This window comes from Symphodus melops, assembly GCF_947650265.1.
Source record: "Symphodus melops genome assembly, chromosome: 21".
NCBI classification, from domain to species: Eukaryota; Metazoa; Chordata; class Actinopteri; order Labriformes; family Labridae; genus Symphodus; species Symphodus melops.
Window position 1 is genome coordinate 17,694,143 of NC_136711.1, and position 21,128 is coordinate 17,715,270.

Sequence of the window (21,128 nt, forward strand, 5' to 3'; positions counted from 1 at the left end):
CAAAGTGTGGAAACATGAATGTTACTTCAGATGGATTCAGTTTGGAGGAAAGTAAAAAGTTCATGTTTTAAGCATGTATTGACATCCATACATAATCATGTGAAATCCACTTTTTATTTTTCCCAAAACAACAACACATGTTCAGAAATGGACACACTGTTTAAGCGTGGAGCGGTATGTCTCTTTTCAAGTCGACCCCCTCAAGCGTGTGAGAGCCCCCCCCCCGAGAGTCTCCATGCAGGCAGCAGAGAATTACATCAGAAACTCAATGATTCTCTAAAAAGGTCAACGCTTTCATAGCTCCTTCATTCTGACAGAGCCTTGAGGTTGAAGAAGTCCTCCCTAAGGCTAATCAGGGACTACACAGGAGGGCGGGCGAGAGAGAGAGAGAGAGAGAGAGAGAGAGAGAGAGAGAGAGAGAGGCCACCCAGGGGAGATCAAAGTGCCGCAGCCTTTAGACCTGCTGCTGTTCGCTCTATCATGTGCTCCTCTGCCACCTCTCTCTCTCTCTCGCTCGCTCCCACCTCTGCCATTCTGCCATCTCAGGCATGGGAGGGGCTCCGACGACACCACACACACACACACACACACACACACACACACACACATTCTGACACACACACGCCCTCTCACACACACTTCTGACTGTCAAGCTGTGCAGGAAGTGGCGCTCGGTTGAATTAATTAAAGGGTGAGAGAGCCGGGGTGGATGAGACCTGGTGCAAGCTGGCGCTGGATGCCAGCAGAGAGCAGGTCTTTGTGGATTTGGAGGACAGATGGGACAGAGGCCACACGAGGCTGTTTGCACACGCACGTTGTTGTGGACTCAAACACCCCGATGCAAGAGCGTCAAAGTCATCTGAGGATGGTAAAAGGTGAACGTTTCTTATTACATGACTTTAAAAAGCTCCTGTGAGGAATTGTCAGTTTGTGTCGATTTCGTGGACTAAGCGATGCGTCATCTCCAGCGAGCGATGAATTGTGTTCGCCGACACAATTTACTGATGGCAGCGGTTAAAGCAGTGGGGATTTTGTCCTCCGTTGGGACACCAGGTGAAAATTCGTTGGGGGGCCCTGAAACCAGCGTTCAACACCAGTATGTCTGAAGCACACTCCACTTCCTGTTTTCACTCCCAGACTCATTGACACGTTTTTTTTTTTAACAGAAATAAAACGTGCAACACTTCAACAAAGCAATGACAGTGAGTGCTGTTATGTTTCCGACAGTCGTTGCAAAAATGTGCATATTTTGAACCATACTTTGGTTTAAAGTTGAGTTGGCCCTCGAGGGGCCTCCTAGCAGCGCCTCTGCGCTAAAGGAATGAAAAGTGACAGAATACATCTTGTCACTGATTAAAGAGCTATCAGTAGTCATTTAATGTTCTAAATAACCAGCTAAGAATCCAAACAGGAGCTTTAAATCATTCAAAATGATTCGGCCACATCTTAGGCACAATCAGTCAGCTCACACTCTCACACACACACACAAGAATGTTAGCAGAGGAGGCTACGTAAAGTGCCCACCAATGCTCATCACACACCTTCACACGTCACTACCCGAGAGACTGAATCGACTCTCTAACCTTTCGATTGAGAGATGACTCTCCACCACTGAGCCACAGCCGCCCGAGAGGATGAAACATATGATTGTTATTGTCACGTCATATGTGGCAGCTTGTCTTTACTTACTTAAGGAACTTTTGGTTTGGAGAGATTTCGGCGCAGCGTCTCTTTGTTGATCTTAACTCTACAAAAATCTCATCCAGCTGTCTTTTAACTCGCAAACTCAACTCTTTCTTTCTCTTTCTTTCTTTTTTGCAACAACATGGCGGCTTTCTTTTGAGCGTTTAAGTCGAGGTTGCATTTTCATCATTTCTCACTTGAAGGCGAAACCCTGCGTGTGCCAAACTGATACAAAAGGCACAGGCACGTTGGGAGAGAGAGAGCGTGTTGGCACGGCAGCTTTACAAAAAGTCAAAGAATTCATGTTATCTTTGTCAGAGACTTACTTATTACAACAGATGACACTAATACACACAAAAGGTTGTGTGACTGAGACATTAATCTGGGAGGATTAACACAGTGAAGAGCTCATTTTGCCAAAATTGTATCTCTCACTGTCAGACAGGCATGAACACTTAAGATGACACTTTTTTTTTTTTGCAGAAAGGTACAATCACAGCTCGGATACTTCAAGAGCATACGGACGATTTGAAAAATGATGAAATCCCTAATTCCTCGAGTTAAATTAAAAAAAATCTAAAAATACAAACAGCTCACGCGACCAGCAGCGCCCGGCTGTCAGAGCGTAACAAGCAGAGCGGCGAGAAGTGCGACAGAACTATAAAGAGGCCTCTCCACACGTCAGCCAGGGAATAAGAATACTACAAATGAGACGCCACTACACTCCATTGATGAAGCTATTATTAGCCTCCATTGTTCTCTCTCACACACACACACACACACACACACACACACACACACACGTATCATTACATGTATTTCTAGGTTCACATACGTCCTGAAGATATCATCGTCTTTGAGTCTCACAGATAAAGGAGGAGAAATTGAATCAGGCTGAAAAGGGGAGTGCAAATGGAACAAAGATGGCTCCTCAAACAGCAGAGAAAAGGTGTGATAATATTGGCTTGGTGTGGAATCAAATTTTCAAGTCCTGATTCCCCCCTAAGAGCAGCCGTCCTGGCACCCACACAGAGCCCCCTCTGCAGCGGCGTGGCACACCCAGCGAGAATGAAAGAAAATCCGTTTTTAAAAACCCACAGTTTGGATGACCCGTGAGAGAGCATAAATCATTCTGTGTGATGTTTCAAAAAAAAAAAAAAAAGCCCCCACTCCCCCACGGCAAATCACAAATGGTTAATGATGTGAGGTTGCTGAGAGGTTGGTGCGCCCTAGTGGCGACTGCTGAATCAAGCTTTCGAGTCCTTCACACCCACTCTGTGCTCTGCTATGTGGAGGCTGCTCTGCAATGTCGATATTTCATTTATGCAATTTGAAAAACCGGCACAGCGCTGAATGTCCAGGCTGCTCTGTGTACTAAACCACAGCTTAACAGCAGAGGGAACACGACACACTCGTAACCCAGTTAACGGGAAGACAGGGGGGGGGGGGGGAGTGTGTGCGAGGAAACGATTAGTGGTGGGAGATAAAGGCCGATAACGGGAGGACAGAGGCGACCGCAGCTTGCAGTCCGTCAGCTGGTCTCTGCAGTGTCATTAGGTGGGACTCGGGTGATTAGAAGAATTGGAAATTGCAGTGTTTTTGCCGCAGGCCGGAGCCGGGCGTCGCTTCATGTTTCTAATGGTTAAACAATACGATAAGTGATCACTGATCTGCAAGCATGAGGGCGAAGAAGAAGCCCCCTTCAGTCGTCTTCAGTTTGTGTCACAGAAGCTGCTTTGATTGTGTGACGCTCTGATTGGCTGCAGTGCGACAGTGAAGGGTTAAAAGGAGTCTATGGGGGAGGACAGCTACAGGCAGGACAAATCTGAACCAGATTCTCAGCCCACGGCTCTGTCAGCTGACTTTTTCTTTGTTTTTTTTTTTGCTCTCACAAACACGGCTTCATTAATCGGGGCCCCTCTAATTCTTCTTCTTCTCTTCGCTCTGACTCGGGGCTGAGGGGTGGTTTACCTGTGAGCTTCTTCACCGGCTGCAGCCTCACGCTGATGGTCTGGTGGGTGAGCAGCGGCGAGGAGGGCAGCGAGCGGGACACGCCCTCCATGATGCGAATGTGGTGCATGCCCTCGGTCATGTGGAGCGGGGGCACGGAGTAGTCACCCTCGAAGGCACAGTCGCTGTCTATGCTGCCACCTGCAGGACGGGAGGGGAACAAAAGAGAGTGAGTTTTAGATGAAGTGCATGGACAGGAGATGCTACTTATTTGACTTTCTGTGAATGTGTTTGTGGATTAATTTATGAAAGGACATCATCGTGGTTACATGAGAACGATGTTCTGCTCAACAGAAGGAGCGGGAGGGAAAGAATGAGAAGTATTTGATAATGGGATGTAACAAAGGCAGTCGTGGGAGCATCATTTGTTTTGTTAAGAGCAGCCGCACATCGCAGTCTGAGTATGAAATGACAGAATCGCTCCGTGTCTATCGTGAATAGAAGTAGACACTAGTGTGCGTCATGAGGACAGTAGTAACGTTTTTTTTATCCGCTCGTAGGCGGGCTGTTTAGTCAGAAGTAGAGAAGACAAGTTTTTGATATGAAATGATGCTTTTTTTTTTTTTTAACTTTAGATTCACATCCACAGGTTTAAAGAGCGAATCAGACCCCATTTTTTTAAAAGTATAATCAGCACAGCGCTACGAGACCTTCACACTGCAGTAAATCAGCAAATGAAGTGTCAGTTCTGTAAAGTTTTAGTGATGTGAAATCAAGTCTGTCCCTTTGATGAGGTTTATAATCAGCTGGATCCACTGATCGGAGAGTCAGGGCCGAGTCAGACGCCAATGTTTGAACTAGTTAGTCGTTTGCCGGTGTTACGTCCCACCACACGACGGGGAAAACAAAGCACAGATTGACCCACTGGAAGACTGAAAACAGCTTCATAAAGTCAAAATCAAAAGATTTATTGACTGTTACACAAATGAAACGATAACAAAAGACAACAATGAGAGGCGCGGCAGTCGTCCTGAGGTCATCGTGGGCTTTTAGGCACTGAGGCGAGGTTCAGCTTCACCTGAGCTGCAGACAACAGGAAGTGGACAATAAACGAGCCTGTCAGCATTAAATCCACGCCACACAACAGAATCACATCTGCTTCTGACATTCTGCAGACGAGCACGCCACATTATGTCCTGACTGAGGGACGGAATCAGCTCGTTCTTACTTCCAGCTAATTACTAATTCAGTCAATGAAACAATCGATTGTTTAGTCTATGAAGCATCAGATGAACAGAAAGGAGAAACGACTGTGGCTCAGTGGGAGAGTCTGTCAACCGTGAGGTTGAGAGTTTGATCCCCAGCAGCCCTTGGGCAGGACAATTAACCCTAAAGTGCTCCGGCTGCTGTGTCTACGGCGTGTGAATGCGTTTGAATGGATCCGTTGACGCTGATGGACACTTCAAATAGCAGTCATCAGTGTGAGAACGTGCTGATGTGTCGGCGTGTCCTGGGATGGAAAAAAATAAAAAATGAAGAAGTACTTTGGGCAGTCATAATTGCTGTACAAGCTCGAGTCCATTCCCCATAATGATCACAATGTTCCAGAGCTACAGGCTTGAGTTTCCCTTTTTTTTTTTTCTCCAAACAAATTGCAAAAATGTGTTTTTCAGTTAATTAACAAAAGCAGGAAACAGGAAAAAGCAGCAAATCCTCATTTATGACGAGCTGCGAGGAGAAAATGTTTGTTCAAAGACAAACCATCGATTTCCATCACCCATATAACGTCCCATTAGTTCACTCATCGTTTCAGCACTTGAAGTGTTTATTGTGCTCTCTCCTCAAGTTTCTATCACTTCACTCCTGTACCGAGTGTTACACTGAGTCCTCTCCCTCCGCTCGGGCCCGGGTCCTGATATCAGTGAAACAGCAGTATTGAGTTGGCGTGACCCAGAACAGGAACAGCCCTGCAGGCAACACGTGCCGTTTACATTCACTGTAATAAAGCGCAGCCGGCCTGACCTCAGGACGCCCCGCACAAACACAATACCCGGATATTTTCATGGAATAAAAGGAGGATTTTTCGAACCCATCTGAGTTGTGTTGAAACAATCTGAAGGAAAGAGCACTCTCAAGACCATGAGAAGGTATTTCATTTCGAAAAAGAGAAAAAAAGAAAAAAGCTCCCACAAAGAGGAGTAATTACAGACGGAGCACAAACATCCACTTTCCTAACCCACCCACCCCCTTCTCCTCGACTCGTTCAAAACCGCAAATTATGACAACTTAGGGATTTTTTTTCTTTCTTTCTTTCTCACACACACACACACACACACACACACACACACACACACACACACACAAACACAAACACATTTCCCCCGCTAAACAAAATCCAGCAGGCTGCCTCCAAACACAACATCCCATTTCGTGAATCCACTCCGCCTGCCCAGATTGAACGTTTCCCCGCAGACAAAAGCCGCAGAAAGTCACCGGTCAGGCAGCAGCTTGCTTCAGATAGGAGCCGCCACAGTCAGACGTGCGGCTATTAGTGCGTGTCAAACCTCAGAGGACGTTAGATAACAGCGAGGACGAGGTCAAACCAGCCATAACGCCAAAGTCCAAAGACGAAAGGAAGAGAACAGCTTCTGTCCAGCGTCCTGGGAGAAGATCTGTGTTATTACCTCAGCATTCATTTCTCAAACATCTTTTCATTTTTACCCTTAACAATTAAATCGATAGGTTTTTACGCCCCGGCTCTTATGGCGGCAGCTGCCATGGTGACCGCCATGACATGCTGATTTTACGTCGCTACATAAGGAAGCGGTGTCTGCTACTGAAAGCTGCCGTCCCGTCTCGGTGATAAATAAATGAACACTCGGATACATCGTACACATTCACTTCCTCAGGTGGCTTTCGAGTGTCCTTGATTTTAACAGGTGGAGAGAGAGTGAGGAATGACATGCAGAAAAGGGAGCCACAGGCCGGACTTGAACCCGGACCGCCCGCTTGGAGGCTATCTGCGCTACCTAATCAGCACTTCCACTTTTACCGGTGATCTTCCACCGGCCTCTGTGGAGTAAAAAAAAAGTGTACTTTGCCATGTGAGTGGATAAACAAGAAGCCGGAGCAGCGGTTACATCCCCGAGCGATGGAAATTCTCCTCATGTGTGCAAAGCCTGGACTGAATACCAAAGGAGGGAGTTGGTATTCTGGCAGCAATTATGGAGATGCAACTCAAATTTTATGCATTCAATATTGGATGAAAACACACAATTATGCTGCTATTAAGCACTTAATCTGCATAAGGCGTCAGAAATAAGTGACACTTCACATTAATCCAAATCGATGCTTTAAGAGACGGAGCACTCCTTAATCTCAAGACCGTCAAATCAGACGTAAACTGTGTGATGATGATGGCGATGGCGATGATGATGGCGGTGGAGAAATCGTAAAAAAAAAAAAAAAAAAGAGGTGCCACTGAGGGCAGAGATGGAGGGAGGAGAAGGCACACTTCACCCAGGGAAACAAAAGTGTGGAGGAGAGAAGGGAGGGAGGAGGGAGGGGAGGAGAGAAGGGGGGGAGGAGAGAAGGGGGGGAGGAGAGAAGGGGGGGAGGAGGGAGGAGGGATGATGATGATGCTTCATTCTGAGGCTGTGATGAGAGAGACGCGTCGAAGGGGCCACTCCATGCCTGGAAATAAACACAAACACCTACTCATCGAGATGTTTGGCTCAAAACATGCACGAGGAGGGGAGGGAGGGGAGGGGGAGACATGGAATCATAATTGCCCGAACATTTCCTTGCCAAGACGACATTCCTGTTGTTGATAAACATCTTCTGCTGTAAACAGGCCGTTTCTCGCAAGAAGAAAAACTCTGATTTACAGAGCAAATTACAAAGAGGATTCATATAACAGCTCTCTCTCTCTCTCTCTCTCTTCCTGTAAATGTAACTTCATTTCCAGGAGTCATAAAGTGCTCTGCTATAAAGGGGGAATGAAAGCCAGCCTGGTAAACACGGCCTCTGTGGAAACATCCATGGAGTCAGGAAGGAGAGAAAAACGTTGCAGGAAATGAGAAGGTAAAAGGTAGGAGGAAGAGCTTCTGGTTCGCTCACAGGACATAATAGTTACACCTGGAAATAGCTCCCAGCTGTGTGATGACGCTTCACGTCCGATGTGGACGAATCGCTGTGACGGGGGAAGGACGACGACAGTGAGTCAGCGGACGCTTTGTCGGACTCTGCTCCTCTGCGATCACTGACATTGATTGATTTTATGAGCACGTGTTACTGTGCTCTCAGCTGGATAAATAGTTTTGCTGGTTGCAAAGCATTCCCCTTCACCTCTTATTTTATTTATTTATGACTGTCAACTTAAAAAAAAAAAAAAAAAAAAGGTCGTGCAACCCTTTCTACATAATGAGTCAAAGAAGAGACGCTCCTGCTGGGTTTGAGCGTGACTCACCTTGTATTCAAACACAAAGCACACAGGATGGGAGTGACAGATACAGAAAGTGACGTTCGCTTACCTTGGCCGATGTGGCTCAGGTGAGGGTCTAGACCGGGTGAACGTGGGTCCGCCAAGTCCTCGCTGCCGCCATCTGCGGACGAGGAGCACAGAGAGAAAGACAAGGAGTGAGCTCGGTGGTAGCGTGGCGAGGACGAGGAGGAGGTGTTGGCCAGCAGCAGGGCCACGTCCTCCTCGCCGATCAGCCAGGTGTGTGAGCGCAGGACCCCCAGGAGGCTGCTCATACAAAGACCCTCCACACCCTTCCTCCTGGGGCCCAAACGGCTCCTCATGGTGGCGAAGGGCGACCGCGCCGCAAAGCTCCACTTCTTCCGCCCCTCCATGTTTAGTCTAAACAAGCAGCGAGCCTCTATGTTCAGGGGCCTGCCCGAGCAGATAAGGAGAGAGTTTACATTACAGCCGCTGTGGCGTGCAGAGTGCTGGAGTCAAAATCAAAGAGCACACTGGGCTCTGCTTGGTTCACTGAGCGAGGACTAGCTGTAAAAACAGTGGGCGTTTCCCTTGATAGATCCACATACGCTTAATGATATGAGGATCAATTACGCCCAAGGGAGCAGGCAGGCAGAATTAGCCACAGTGGATGGAGCTGAAACAAGAGGAGGGGGAGGGGGGGGCATCATCACCGGGCAGCACAGACAGTGTCACCCGGGGATTGTTTCATAATCCTGTTCAAGTGCTGATAGATCTACTGTACAGCACGGCAGGCCGGCAGAGGAGCGGTGGAACAAATGATTTATACTCAGAATAAATACATCCCACTGGAATTAAGGGAGCTATTTATATAAACGCACTGAGGATGTATGAAAACCATTCAAAGCTGATAGATTTTCTGCACCGAGATGGAAAAGAAAGCCTTTTATCGCTGAAGGATTGCTTGTTTTCAAAAAGCCCCCACATTGTGTTTTTTTTTTTGTTGTTGTTGGTTTTTTTTTTTTTAATCACAGAGCTCACATCAGCCCAAACAAATACTCGAGTTTTATCTCCCTCCATCGCAGATCCGCGCTCTGCGAGCCAGCAGCCACACAGCAGGCTCCATTGGCTGGCTGGTGGAAAGATCAAGCTTGTCGATGGACAGATAGAATAAGCCGCTGGGCATGATTGTGTGAGAACTGGGCCAGCTCGAGATAGACACTGATTGTGGAAGGGAGACCTCTGCAGAAGGTTGGGGGTTTTTTTTCTAAGCGCTGCTCGCTTCTTCACCTCAGCCAGCACGTCGGGATGTGTCAAATAAATACGAAGAAGATGTGAAATCTTACACAACAAAATCACATTGTAAAAGAGTGAATTTGGGACTTTTCTGCACTCAAAACCTTTTTCATTCTCTGCATTTAGTCTCTGCTCTCACCTCCATTTCTTGCATGTTCAACACCGGCAATCCTTCCAAAAATAGCGTCTCACCTTGTGTACCTGATGAGCCATATCGTCTAGTAAAATCAATGTTGTGAAAATCAATGCGAGCTGATATGATGTGTGGCTATGAGCGCAGCTTGCACAGTGAGCCATGAAAACAGGCATGCACATGCAAGTCCAAATAAGGAGCGTGACGCCGTCAGCGGAAAGCTCAATGATATAGATTCTGCACGCTTACTCCTGCCGTGCTTCTGATTAGTACCTGAGGTGACGATTTGAGCAAAGAGCTTGTCAGGAGGCAGCTTCAGGAGCTTGTCTTGATATGTCAGAAGCAGTAATATAAATATGTGGAACTTGTAAATCACGTAACTCGTGCGTCTCATCTTCTTCACTTGTTTCTATTTGATATTAAAGGTCACATATAAGGTTGAATACACTTCACCATGTTTCTCTCACACTAACGTTTCTGTCTACAAACCCCACAATGATGACAAAAGTCCATCCTCTCCGTCTTCTGCCAGCTTCACGTTTCAGAAAATGTGTGCTCAAACAGGCCGTTTGGAGATTCTCCCTTCATGACATCACAAAGGGCAGTAGCCCCTCCCCCAGGATGGTAACACTCCCACAGCTAGTTGTTTGTTCTGCCCTCTGAGTCTGCCTTTTCACCGTAAGCAACAGGACATGGAGCGAATAAAGCCCGAGCTCTTCAAGAGAGGGGGAGTGGTCTGACACAGCTAATTTACATATTTAAAGCTACAGACACAGAAACAGCCTGTTCTGAGCAGGGATGAAATAGAGGGGTTTATAGACATGATGAAATACAGGATCAGATGGATTTATGACAACAAGAGTTCACACCCATGACTTATTTAAAGTTGTAATAAAGAGTGTGGCTGCTACACAGGGAGTACACTTGAGTTGTTGGTGGTTTGGTGCCTTGCTCAAGGGCAGCTCTACAACAGTTGGAAAGTGCCCTGTCACCTCTCCAGCTACAAGACCAACTTCCATATTCTGGTCCACAGCAGGACTGGGAGAGCCAGCCCTCGGGTTCCCAACCCAAGTCCCTTCAGGCTGAGGTACTCCTTTGTACCTCTTTTATCAGAGATGCGAGGCTTTTCTTCATGCTGTGTTCTCTTGTTACGCAGTGATTACAGTACTATGTCCTGTCACACAGATCAATGGCCTATTACGCTGGGAACACGAAAGAGGAGGACCTATACGTGACAGGAGACAGATAGACGCGTTTTCACTCCAACATCAGAGGCAAACATTGGACGTCATTCTCGTTCCTCACAGAACATCTGTCGCCAACAATGTGAACACGGCTCAATATGTCAGCATCAGATTCAGAGTCAGGAGAGACAATCAGCTCTCTGTGACCACGTCCCATTCAGCCGTGAAATCCGACGCTAAAAGACCATCTCCTAAACCAAGGGAATAATGGGGCTCTCGCTGTGTTGGCTGTTCTTTGCAGCTGTAATGCCACGCTGCCGTGTGTGTTAGGATGTCAAAGGAGCAAGGCCAATTTTGCACTCGGACAAAGAGTCATTATGGAAGAAGTCAGCGTGACATCTGATAGTGAACCCGTGGAGCATGGCGGAGAGGATCTCTATCATTACGGCTTAGGCTGACTTTGATGAACCTGTCTGTGGTTCAAAGTGACCTCTGCTCCAAAATGAGGCGTCCTTTCCAGGTACCACCCGAGGGTCAATTGTAACTGCTGGTTTTTTTGTTTTTTTTTGCGGGATAAGCTTTCATACAATATAAAAAAAGGAAGGAAAGCTAAATCACCAGTTCCTTGGAAGGAGTTTTAGCTGGAACTTTTTTTTTAGAGGATTAAATTGTTGTTTCTTTCCTGCGACTGATCAATCACGACTCACCCTTTAAGTCTAATCGATGCTCGTCTCTTAATTCCAGGACTCTCCGAAATAGCAAACAATGGAAAAAGGGAAAAAGGAAAAAAGACCAACAGCTTAGCCTTGTAGCTGAGACACATCCTGGATATTAAGAGCCAGAAGAATTACATTGCTCAGCTCAATGACTTCACTCAGTGACAGCACGGTGATTCACTTCTTTCTTCCTTATTTCTTAGCTTGGCTGATTGCCTCCGCGGGGCTTTAATGTTGTTGTGTTGCCAACTTGTTGTCAATCCCCCGGTTGCTCACCAGGAGACAAACTAGGACCTCTAATTAAACACTTGTGTTGTCCCTGTTACTCCCCGTGTCAGAGCAGATTTCTCTTACCATTCATCATAAAGACTTAAAAAAAAAAAAAAAACAGAGAAAGATGCATCACATCACGGAGAGGAAAATCCTTTTTACGCACATCCTGAAAAAACATGATTTCTACAGAGACAGGGTGATAAATAATTCAGGAAGTTTGTAGCAAGAAATGATACATTTTCTAATTACGTGTGCCGCACTCTTGCATGATCCGAGCATCCTTATTTCTCAAGAGCGCCAAATGTTAAACTAATCTTGAATCCCCCCCCCCCCGTGCAGAAACAGGAACAGGGATCATCTGCGAGCAATGATAAATAAAACATGTTGACATTTATTCAGCCCACACACAAATAAAAAAATGTGCATCCCATATTTCACATAGAGTTATCGTGTATCCCGTACGTGAGCGCGTGTGTCACGGGGAGTTACACCTAACCAGAGCTTGCTTTCAAGATTCCAAGAAAGTAAAGTTTGAAATTGGAAAAAGTAGGTAAATGTCAGCGAGTGAATCAGAGCTGATTCCTGTAATGAGCAATCATTGCTGCTGCCAAATTAAAACTTGTGATGTCACCAGAGAAGAGGCTGGGATGTGACTGTGAGAGCGCCTTTGGGCAGGGCACTTTAAGAAAAGCACCAACTCAAGGGCAACTTGAGCAGCGAGAAAAACTCTGGAGTTTATGAAGTGAATCACAGACTGCAGACTCAATGAAGATATTAAAATGTATGAATCCTTAAACGTCCTGTATGCAACGGCAGGTTGGAGTCATGTGATGTCTGATTTAGAGTCTGTGAAACTTAAAGGCATTCAATTCTTAATGACACAAAACGAGACAGGATGACTGACTTTTGATTGGTTGTTAATTTTGTTGAATTTCTGCTCCTGGTTGCGGTGTTGTAACTCACGTTGTGTCGTGTATGGTATTGTGAGTAATCGTGCTATGACCACCTCTAGTACGGAGCGCACTGTCGTCGCCCTTCTCTATCCCCCGCTGCCAATCATCCAATCTTCGAACTATTTCAGTTCCTATACGCCAAAGATTGGCTCTAAACAAACAACTGCTCCTCTGCTTTGCATCCATTTAAGCAGGATCTGATACGAAGCACGACGTGGAGCATCGTAATGAATCACAGCAGCGACGGTGAGAGCTGCACCGAGCCGCATCGCGGCGCAGACATCTGCTCAGTCTGAAAGTTGGCGGACATCTTCATTAGCGTCAGCCTTGACGGAAGCTATAGGAATGTATACGGAACAACACAGAAGTGCTTCAAACCACAACACACACATTCATACACACACACATCCACCACATGGTGTATGTCCTTTGAGTGCTGCGACACGAGTAAATCCTGTTATCGTGCCTCTTTCTTTTCCAGAAAATCTCATATATGAATTTATTTTATTTCAATAGTGACAGATGTTATATGTCAAAGTGAATCTGTGGAGTATGTTTTCTGTTTGAGCTCCCTCAGGACGGGTTTTTAGAGGAAGCGTGTGAAGATGTAAATAATTAGAATAAAGTCACACAAGCCATTTACAAGCAGTCAGATGTAGTAACTAAGTTTCTCTGTGTCATATTAGTTCATACACAACATGTTCAGTGTTGTTAAGTTCTACATGGTGGAGCGGACAAGCGGCATCCTGCGGCGTGGAAGAAAGAAAGAAGCCATGGTGAAAGCGCAGAAAGGTGCAGTTCCTCATGTGTCCACTGGAGGAGGGATTCAGAAACCTCTTTAAAAAAAGAAGTTATATTTTACAGCAGCAGAAACATGTTTACAGCCGGGTACAGAAAGATGATCTTGGTATGAAGAGCTGATTTCTTTAGAGGTGAAACTGTAGAGGGGGAGACAGCGTTTAATAAAACCAGTCTGTGTCTGAGTTGACTGACAGCTGGATGTCTTGTATGTGTATCAGCTCCACCTCCAAGACAGTTAACACTGCATTTCAAATATGGAGACCGCCGTAGTTTGGCTTTAAAACAGCTCTTTAGAAGGTCCACGTCCATGTTTCATACGGTCTGTATTCAATACATGTGACACTGACTAAAATCATGTGGCACGCACTGTTTTTCTTTTTGCTCTTTGTGGTGAAAACGTCAGAGCTGCAACAGTTCATCAAGTGAATTCAGAAAAGCTAAACTGCTGTTTGGGATCTGGATCGGCACCACATGTTTATGGTTTCTTCCTCGGATCCCCGTTCCTTCGTCCTTCAACAACCTTTCATAAAAAATCGAGCCGGCAGTTTTTAGGAATTCCTGATGACGGAGCGTTATATCATTAACCCTCGTTCCAGAGCGAAAGACTGGACCGGGCGAAGCTGCAAGAAACTCAACATCCTGATTTCTTTCCACATAAATAAACACACAGAAAAACGTCAACTGTATTAAAGTGCTCGATGTTTTTTTTCCTTTATGCTGATTCTGAAGTGATACGAAGAGAGGAGGGAAGCTCAAGTGTTTGTCACTTTGTGTTTCACCTGCACTGACAAGCCAAAAGACAATCCTGTCATCTCCTAAAGTGATGTTACTTTGAGGGACAAACTGCAGCAGTTACGAGGCTCCCAGAGGAGGAGAGGCGGAGTTATGGACCTCTGATGTTGTGAGTCTGCGGGGACGCTTTAAAGCAGGTGCACTGAGAGGAATAATACAGTAGAGGAGGGAGGAGCGGGCCGAGCCAGCACTTTTACAAGCTGTTAACCACGTTTAGGACCGTGCCCATAACAGCTGTGATTTAAGGTGTTTGTCCTTCTCTTTTACAAGCAAGAAGACGACGGGACAAAACACCGGCCGGCAGGACAGCAGAGAAACTAAAGGACGGGGAAGGAAGTGGACACAAGTAAAGTTTGGGTTGGAAGGTGACGCGGGGTCGAGTCGGGACACCGGAGAACACGAGAGCTACTTTAATGACAGAACGCTCCTCCTCCATAATGAAGGCCGTCATCCTGCATGAAGTGTACAGTGCTGACAGATCGGAGCACTCACACTGGTCCAACAAACTTAAGGGGCGGAGCCTACAGTCATTAGAGTGCTGCCATGTGTCTGTACAGTTAGTCCTCTCAGCGGTCGGCCTTGATTTGCATCTCACCTGCGGCTCCTTCCTCGCATGTCAGTGTGTTATGTTTCCTTCTCACACTTCAGGCTTTATGTTTGTATGAAATGTGCTTTATGAAAAAATTTTACATTCAGGTCGTTTACAATGAAGAATCAAAGCAGACAGTCCAGGGAATCAAGTATCGGATTGTTCAAGGATCCCAGATCTCCTGCTTGTAGAACTTTAATGCATCTTTATGTGTCATCTGTTTAAAAGTTTTAATAAGATTTCATGTTTCAAAATGTGCCACCTCCGCAGTCACTAAACACAACCATATGGAATAGTAGAAACATCATGGCTCATTTTCCTCTGTCCTTTAATATAAATGCAGGCTGAGCCAGTCTATATTTTTGGCTCTTTAAAGTGGAGAGTGTTTAATTTGAAAGAGAACAGTTGTGCAGCTAATTCAGATTCATCTCTGTTGTTGTTACCGCGGCTCATTTGTTCCCGCTGCATATTGCTTTACGCGCCGAGAGCAAACTGTAAATCAGCGGCGTCTTCTAATCTGCAGAGCAACAGTGGATGCAATAAAAGAAGACGCGCTCCTGCGTCCCAGTGCAGCCCACAGCACTCCGGGGGGAATCTCTGTTTGTCCCCTTATTATATAACGGCTGATTATCCTCAGGCTATGAACATGCTCATGTAGCTCCTTTGTTTCAGCTCGTACTCTTGTTGCTGCTGCTTTCTGTTTTCTTCAAAGCTCACCTGTGTACACTGACCTACATCACTTCACATATTCCAGGTGTGTCGGTCTGAATGTGAGGCCCGTTTCAACGACTTACACGAAATCTAAAGACCGCTAACGTCTTCAGTATTATTATAAAAAAGTGTCTTTGTCCTACCATCGTCACTATCGGGTCTTTCAAACTCTCACCTATCATTTTAAGCATTGACGTATTTATCCAGCTTCTGAAGCTGCTCATATCTGATATTGTCAGTGATTCTATTATACCTGTATGATGACTAAAGCCTCCCCTGTGATCCTTTCCAACAAAAGAAGAAAAAGAAAAAAGAGACAGTGTTTCCTTGGCTCAGAATAACACTTTATCACCTCCCACCTTCTAGAAAAGCCCAGAGCTCATCTGACCTGCAGGCCACCGAGGTATATGTGGAGGACAGGGAGCAGCGTGGTGGCGGCGCCGGGCCAGCAGGGTGACGCATATGTGAGTGGCTGCGTGCGTCAGGCTCTGGCTGACAGCGCCACGACTCAGCAGTGTCCTGGATGGATGGAGGTGTGATGATGGAGGATGCAGGGAGGACGAGAGTATGTGTGTACGTGAAGGAGAGAGAGAGAGAGAGAGAGAGAGAGAGAGAGAGAGAGAGAGAGAGAGAGAGAGAGAGAGAGAGAGAGAGAGAGAGAGAGAGAGAGAGAGAGAGAGAGAGAGAGAGAGAGAGAGAGAGAGAGAGAGAGAGAGAGAGAGAGAGAGAGAGAGAGAGAAAAGAGCGAAATGCCCCGACTCCTACACCGCCATCCGATTGCTGAGAGAAGCTGTGTCGCAGCACTGAGTGGGTGGGCTTCATTCCGAAATAAAATAAAAATAAAGAGCTGGAGAAAAAAAAAAAAAAAAGAGTCTGTAAAAGAACAAGACATAGAGGCCGCATCAAGCTTCTCCTACCATCAGTCTGACACACCACTGGGGTTACATCACCAAACTGAGAAGAGAAAAGCATGCAACAAAAATAACCAAACGGAAATGGAAGTGTTATGAGGGATTTTTTTTTTCTCTTTCCTTTGGCTGCCTTGAGAATCAGAGAGAACGAAGAGGATGAGAAAAGAAATGGAAAAGTGTTCAGCTCCTGGTCTGCCTTCAGGCGATGCAATGAAGAATGATGCTTTTGTTTCCAACGTTTTTTTTAATCCCTGACAACCACACACAGAGGGTACGTCGGGACCACCTGCCTCCTTATCCTTATTCCCCCCCCCCCCCCCCCCCCCAGGAACAGTGACAGGTTTGAAGAGGTCAAAAAGCTCCAGCTGCACTCGGAGTTCAAAGATCCATTTTATGAACTAATTAGACCGACTTGCTTCAGCCGACGCGTTTCGGCCTTCGTCATGACCCCGATGAAGGCATGAAGCCGAAACGCCTCAAAGAATTCGATCTAATTGAGGGGTACGCTACGCTAGAGCCAAGAAAACACTTCAACAGAAAAACTGTCTGAAAAAAATCCCAATAAAAGCAACAAAAAAAATAAAAAAAATGAAAGAAAAGAATACAATCACTGTGCCATCTATTTGTATAATGATTTAAACACAGTTCCCTATGATTCAACTACAGAAAGCACGTCAACAACGAAAGGCCAGACAAACAGACAAAAAGAAAAAAAAAACTGGCCTTGTGTCTCAGAAAGAGCCGTGAGCGTAAAGAGGGCGTTTGATGCTGGATAGGAAAAGGCCAGCGGCAGACAAGCCAAGTGTCATTTTGGTTTTTCTCCTCACTCCAATCAGAGTGCAAACCTTTAAGCCTGCAGGCGAGGAACAATTAGGGAGAGACGGAGAAGAGAGAAAGATATGGAGAAACAGAAAGAAGAAGAAAAAAAAAAAAAAAAAGAGGTGACCATAGTAACAGACGAAGCATGAATGACGGAGGCTGTCCTTGCTCCTGCGCCCTCCTTTCCTCGCTCTCTGTTATTCTTATCCTCTGCTCGCCCGACAGTGATGCAATAACTCAGTCTGTTCTCAGTGTCATTGTGACGCCAGGACAGGGAAAAACTACAAGCAGAATACCCACACACAGTCTCAGTTGCAATGGAGACAGGCTGACTACAAGTGCAAACAAGCAGGTCTGAATAATGAAGAAGACATGAAATATAAAGGAGGCGGGGGGGTTGCAGAGGCTGCAGGGGCACAGCAGACACTAACACTCACACATGGTGAAGAGAAAGTAGGCTACTGTAGCTGGATGTCATTTTTCATTAACGAGACAGCTACACCTTATATCACACGACGTGCTTCTGTTTGTGTGCTATATTAAGACTGAGAAAACCTGTCCCTACCTTAACGAATGCTGCTGCATCATTATTATTACCGCTTTCTTTTGTTGCTATGTATCCATGAGAGAAGTGGAAGAGAAGATCGACAGAAACAAACTGCTGTTTAGAGAAATAGATGAAATGAACAAAGTTTTCCAAGGATATGGGTCAGGGTGTGACTGCTTGTGTGTTTGTTGCATCCATTTTTAATGTGTTACCTTCAGCTGGGCGCCTTATTCCATTTGGGTGAAGGTCTCTTTCTAATCTTGTCCATTCAGCTCTTTGTCTTCAGTGAACCAGCAGCTTTATGATGGTTTTCCAAACACTTGATGACCTGTTGTCACTATGCTGATTCTTATTTGATTGTTTTTGTACCTGTTTGGTTTTTTTTCCATTTTTTTTATTTACAGTTTATAAGTTAGACCTGACTTAAAAACAAAAAAGGAATTACCGTTAAGGAAAATGAAGTTGATGTCAAAGAAAAAAGAGAAGCTTAAAAAACAACTAAGGTTGTCAACATGTTGAACCCTTTCATACTTAGTTTAAAAGTATAACATGTGGCATTTTAAACATACAAATAGCATATTTCTAATATATCCTAGCTAAAAACAATAATCTCTCTTTCTAATCTTGTCCATTCAGCTCTTTGTCTTCAGTGAACCAGCAGCTTTATGATGGTTTTCCAAACACTTGATGACCTGTTGTCACTATGCTGATTCTTATTTGATTTGATTCATTTTTTTATATTTACAGTTTATAAGTTAGACCTGATTTAAAAACAAGGAATTACCATTAAGGAAAATGAAGTTGATGAAATTATGAAGCTTAAAAAACAACTAAGGTTGTCAACATGTTGAACCCTTTCGTACTTAGTTTAAAAGTATAACATGTGACATTTTAAACATACAAATAGCAGATTTCTAATATATCCTAGCTAAAAACAATAATCTCTCTTTCTAAAACAAAACAAAAAAAGAGTGAAGTCAAACGCCCTTTGTTGTTCTCAGCTCTGTGTTCACACTGACAGGAAAGTTTAAATATCACTGTATTCACAGTCTGCCAGGTAGGATAATTAACTCCATCCCCTCATTGTGTTAATAGAGTTGGCATTAGCTTTCCCTCCAAATATAATTGCTATTGCAAATTACAATATATGAAGGTAATTTCTGGGAGACGGGCTGAAATGGTAGAAGGATTTAATTTTGTTTCCAGCTGATGTGTCCATTGTATTCCGCTTAAGAGATGTGTGAATAAATCAGCCAATTATCTTCTTGTCAGTTCATTAATTTTTGGTCCACAAAATGTCAAAACATGGTGAGAAAAATGCAAATCACAGTTTCCTGAAGCCTGAGGGGTTGTCTTTAAATTACTTACTTTGTTGAGCCATCAGTCAAAAAATGAAGTGAATTCATTCATATTAATTTGGAGACCCTCCGCTTCTATAAGCTGGGACTTGATGTGAATATTTTATTTGCGTTGTATCTTAAAGGACAGACTTTGTCAGACTCTGGGTTAGAATATAAAGTTAAGACGATAGTTGGCACTAAACAAACACGGTAGGTAGACACATTTGGACCATAGACTGTACAGTATGAAACATGGACTGATTAATCAACAGGCTACAGGTGCAGCTACAGTTACTCATAGGCCTCCTAGCAAACGGCTACAAAATGTCAACCCAGCCACGTCCCATATTATGCAAAGGAATGAATAACTGTTTGGCTTAAAATAACCAAATACGATTTAAAAACATCACCCGAGTACAGTTTTAACCATAAAGAACGAGCCATTTTGGCCAAACCATTTTGAAAACCAGGCTGGAAACATGTTCATCTCTGCTCGAACCCAACAGATTAATAAGCAAGCCGATGGTCAGCACATCATGTGATCGCATCGGCTAATCTTATTGAAGAAATACGCTGATACGACTTTGATTTATTCACCAGTCAAATGGCATTTCATCTGAGTGTATCACAATAGCACTTCTCTGTCACCAACAGAGGGCGCTTTATGGATTACAAACAGCATTAGCCCTCTCCAGATTGTAAAGAGGTGATGCACGTACATGTGCAGGTACTCCTTCCAGTTAAGTGACCATCTTGTCTTTTCTTGCATTTTAGAGAGCAACGGAATAAATGTGTTGATCTATCTCTTTCTCCGCAGATTGAAGACCGGTCTACGAATATCAGTATCAGATTTTTTCTCTCCCAATATCGTTATCGGGGCCTGAAAAAACCCACATTGGTCGGACCCTGATTTCAGCTTCAAAAACTGGCATTTTAATATGAGAATTCATGAGGATTCATTGGCTTTCAATGGCACTCTAGCATCTGCAGTTTTTTTGTTGTGGTTGTTTTTTGCTAACTTCATTTTTCAAGATCGGGGGTGATGAAACATGGCCGCCACAGAGCAAAGAAAAAAGGACAAAGAGGAGGTGAGGGTCGCAGTCAAACAGGCAAGAACAGACATACCAGTAGACACACTGTGGGTTTGAATATAGAGCTTGGACGCCATTAAAACAGGGACATCCATGAAGACACACTGGGAGGCACAGCTGTTTGTGTGTTTACTCCACGTCTCGCATGTTGTGTACCTCCAAATACTACAACTTCCTGTGAAGTGAACCAGCGCTGCTGCTCCCCTTATGCAACGTTATGTTTTGCTGCTTTTATCGTGCGCTGCAGAGCAAAACAAAACTCCCTCAGCTTGCTCAGCTAGCGAGGGCACTTCCTGCTATTCAAAGGCAACGCAGCGCTGAGCAGCAATAATGAGCCCATCCACATCAAGGGGCACGATGAAAGCCCAGTTTTCCGACTGGCATAAAAACAACAGGATGCCCGCCACAGAAGAGGGGACCGATAAGTCCTGAGTGACATCAAACAGTTAAATGTGCAACCATCGTGGTATTTCATATTTCTCACGGCCAAATGCATACTGCAGGAGCCTGGTTTTTTGTGTGTGTGGGGGATTTTTGTTTGTGTGTGGTATTCTAGAAAGAACAAACGGGAGTAAAAGTGATGGAATCGATTGAGGTCTTCTGACAAAAAGAAACGGAAAAATGCAGAGTGAGATGTCGAGATGGTGAATGGTTAGCACCTGGGATGATGAGAATATTTTGATGATGAATGGGTGGCATGAGTGGGACGTGACAAAAAAAGGCAGATGAGTGGGCGTTGGAAAATAACGACTACAGAAGGAGAAGGAGTGAAAGGAAGGGAGGAACGGTGAAGCTGTGATGGAAATGTTTCGAGCGTATGGGTTGATGAAAAGCGACGTGAGAGGAGGAACAGGAGCAGCGGTGATGAATGGAGGAGACCAAGATGAAGAAGGAAGTG

The 21,128-nt window shown here is 45.0% G+C and overlaps 1 protein-coding gene across 8 annotated transcripts in view; it reads right to left on the bottom strand.

Moving 5' to 3' along the window:
* The window catches only part of tanc2b (tetratricopeptide repeat, ankyrin repeat and coiled-coil containing 2b), a 146,187-nt gene that overhangs the window by 70,612 nt on the left and 54,447 nt on the right, over positions 1 to 21,128 (bottom strand). For 7 of the 8 annotated variants that reach the window (XM_079334003.1, XM_079334001.1, XM_079334006.1 and 4 more), the window contains exons 4-5: positions 8,166 to 8,237; positions 3,655 to 3,834 (exon numbers count right to left, since the gene is read on the bottom strand). In XM_079334003.1, the coding sequence (XP_079190129.1) occupies positions 3,655 to 3,834; positions 8,166 to 8,237 (252 nt within the window). Of the gene's footprint in view, positions 1 to 3,654; positions 3,835 to 8,165; positions 8,518 to 21,128 lie in introns of those variants that run through there. The other variant, XM_079333996.1, reaches the window with a different exon arrangement.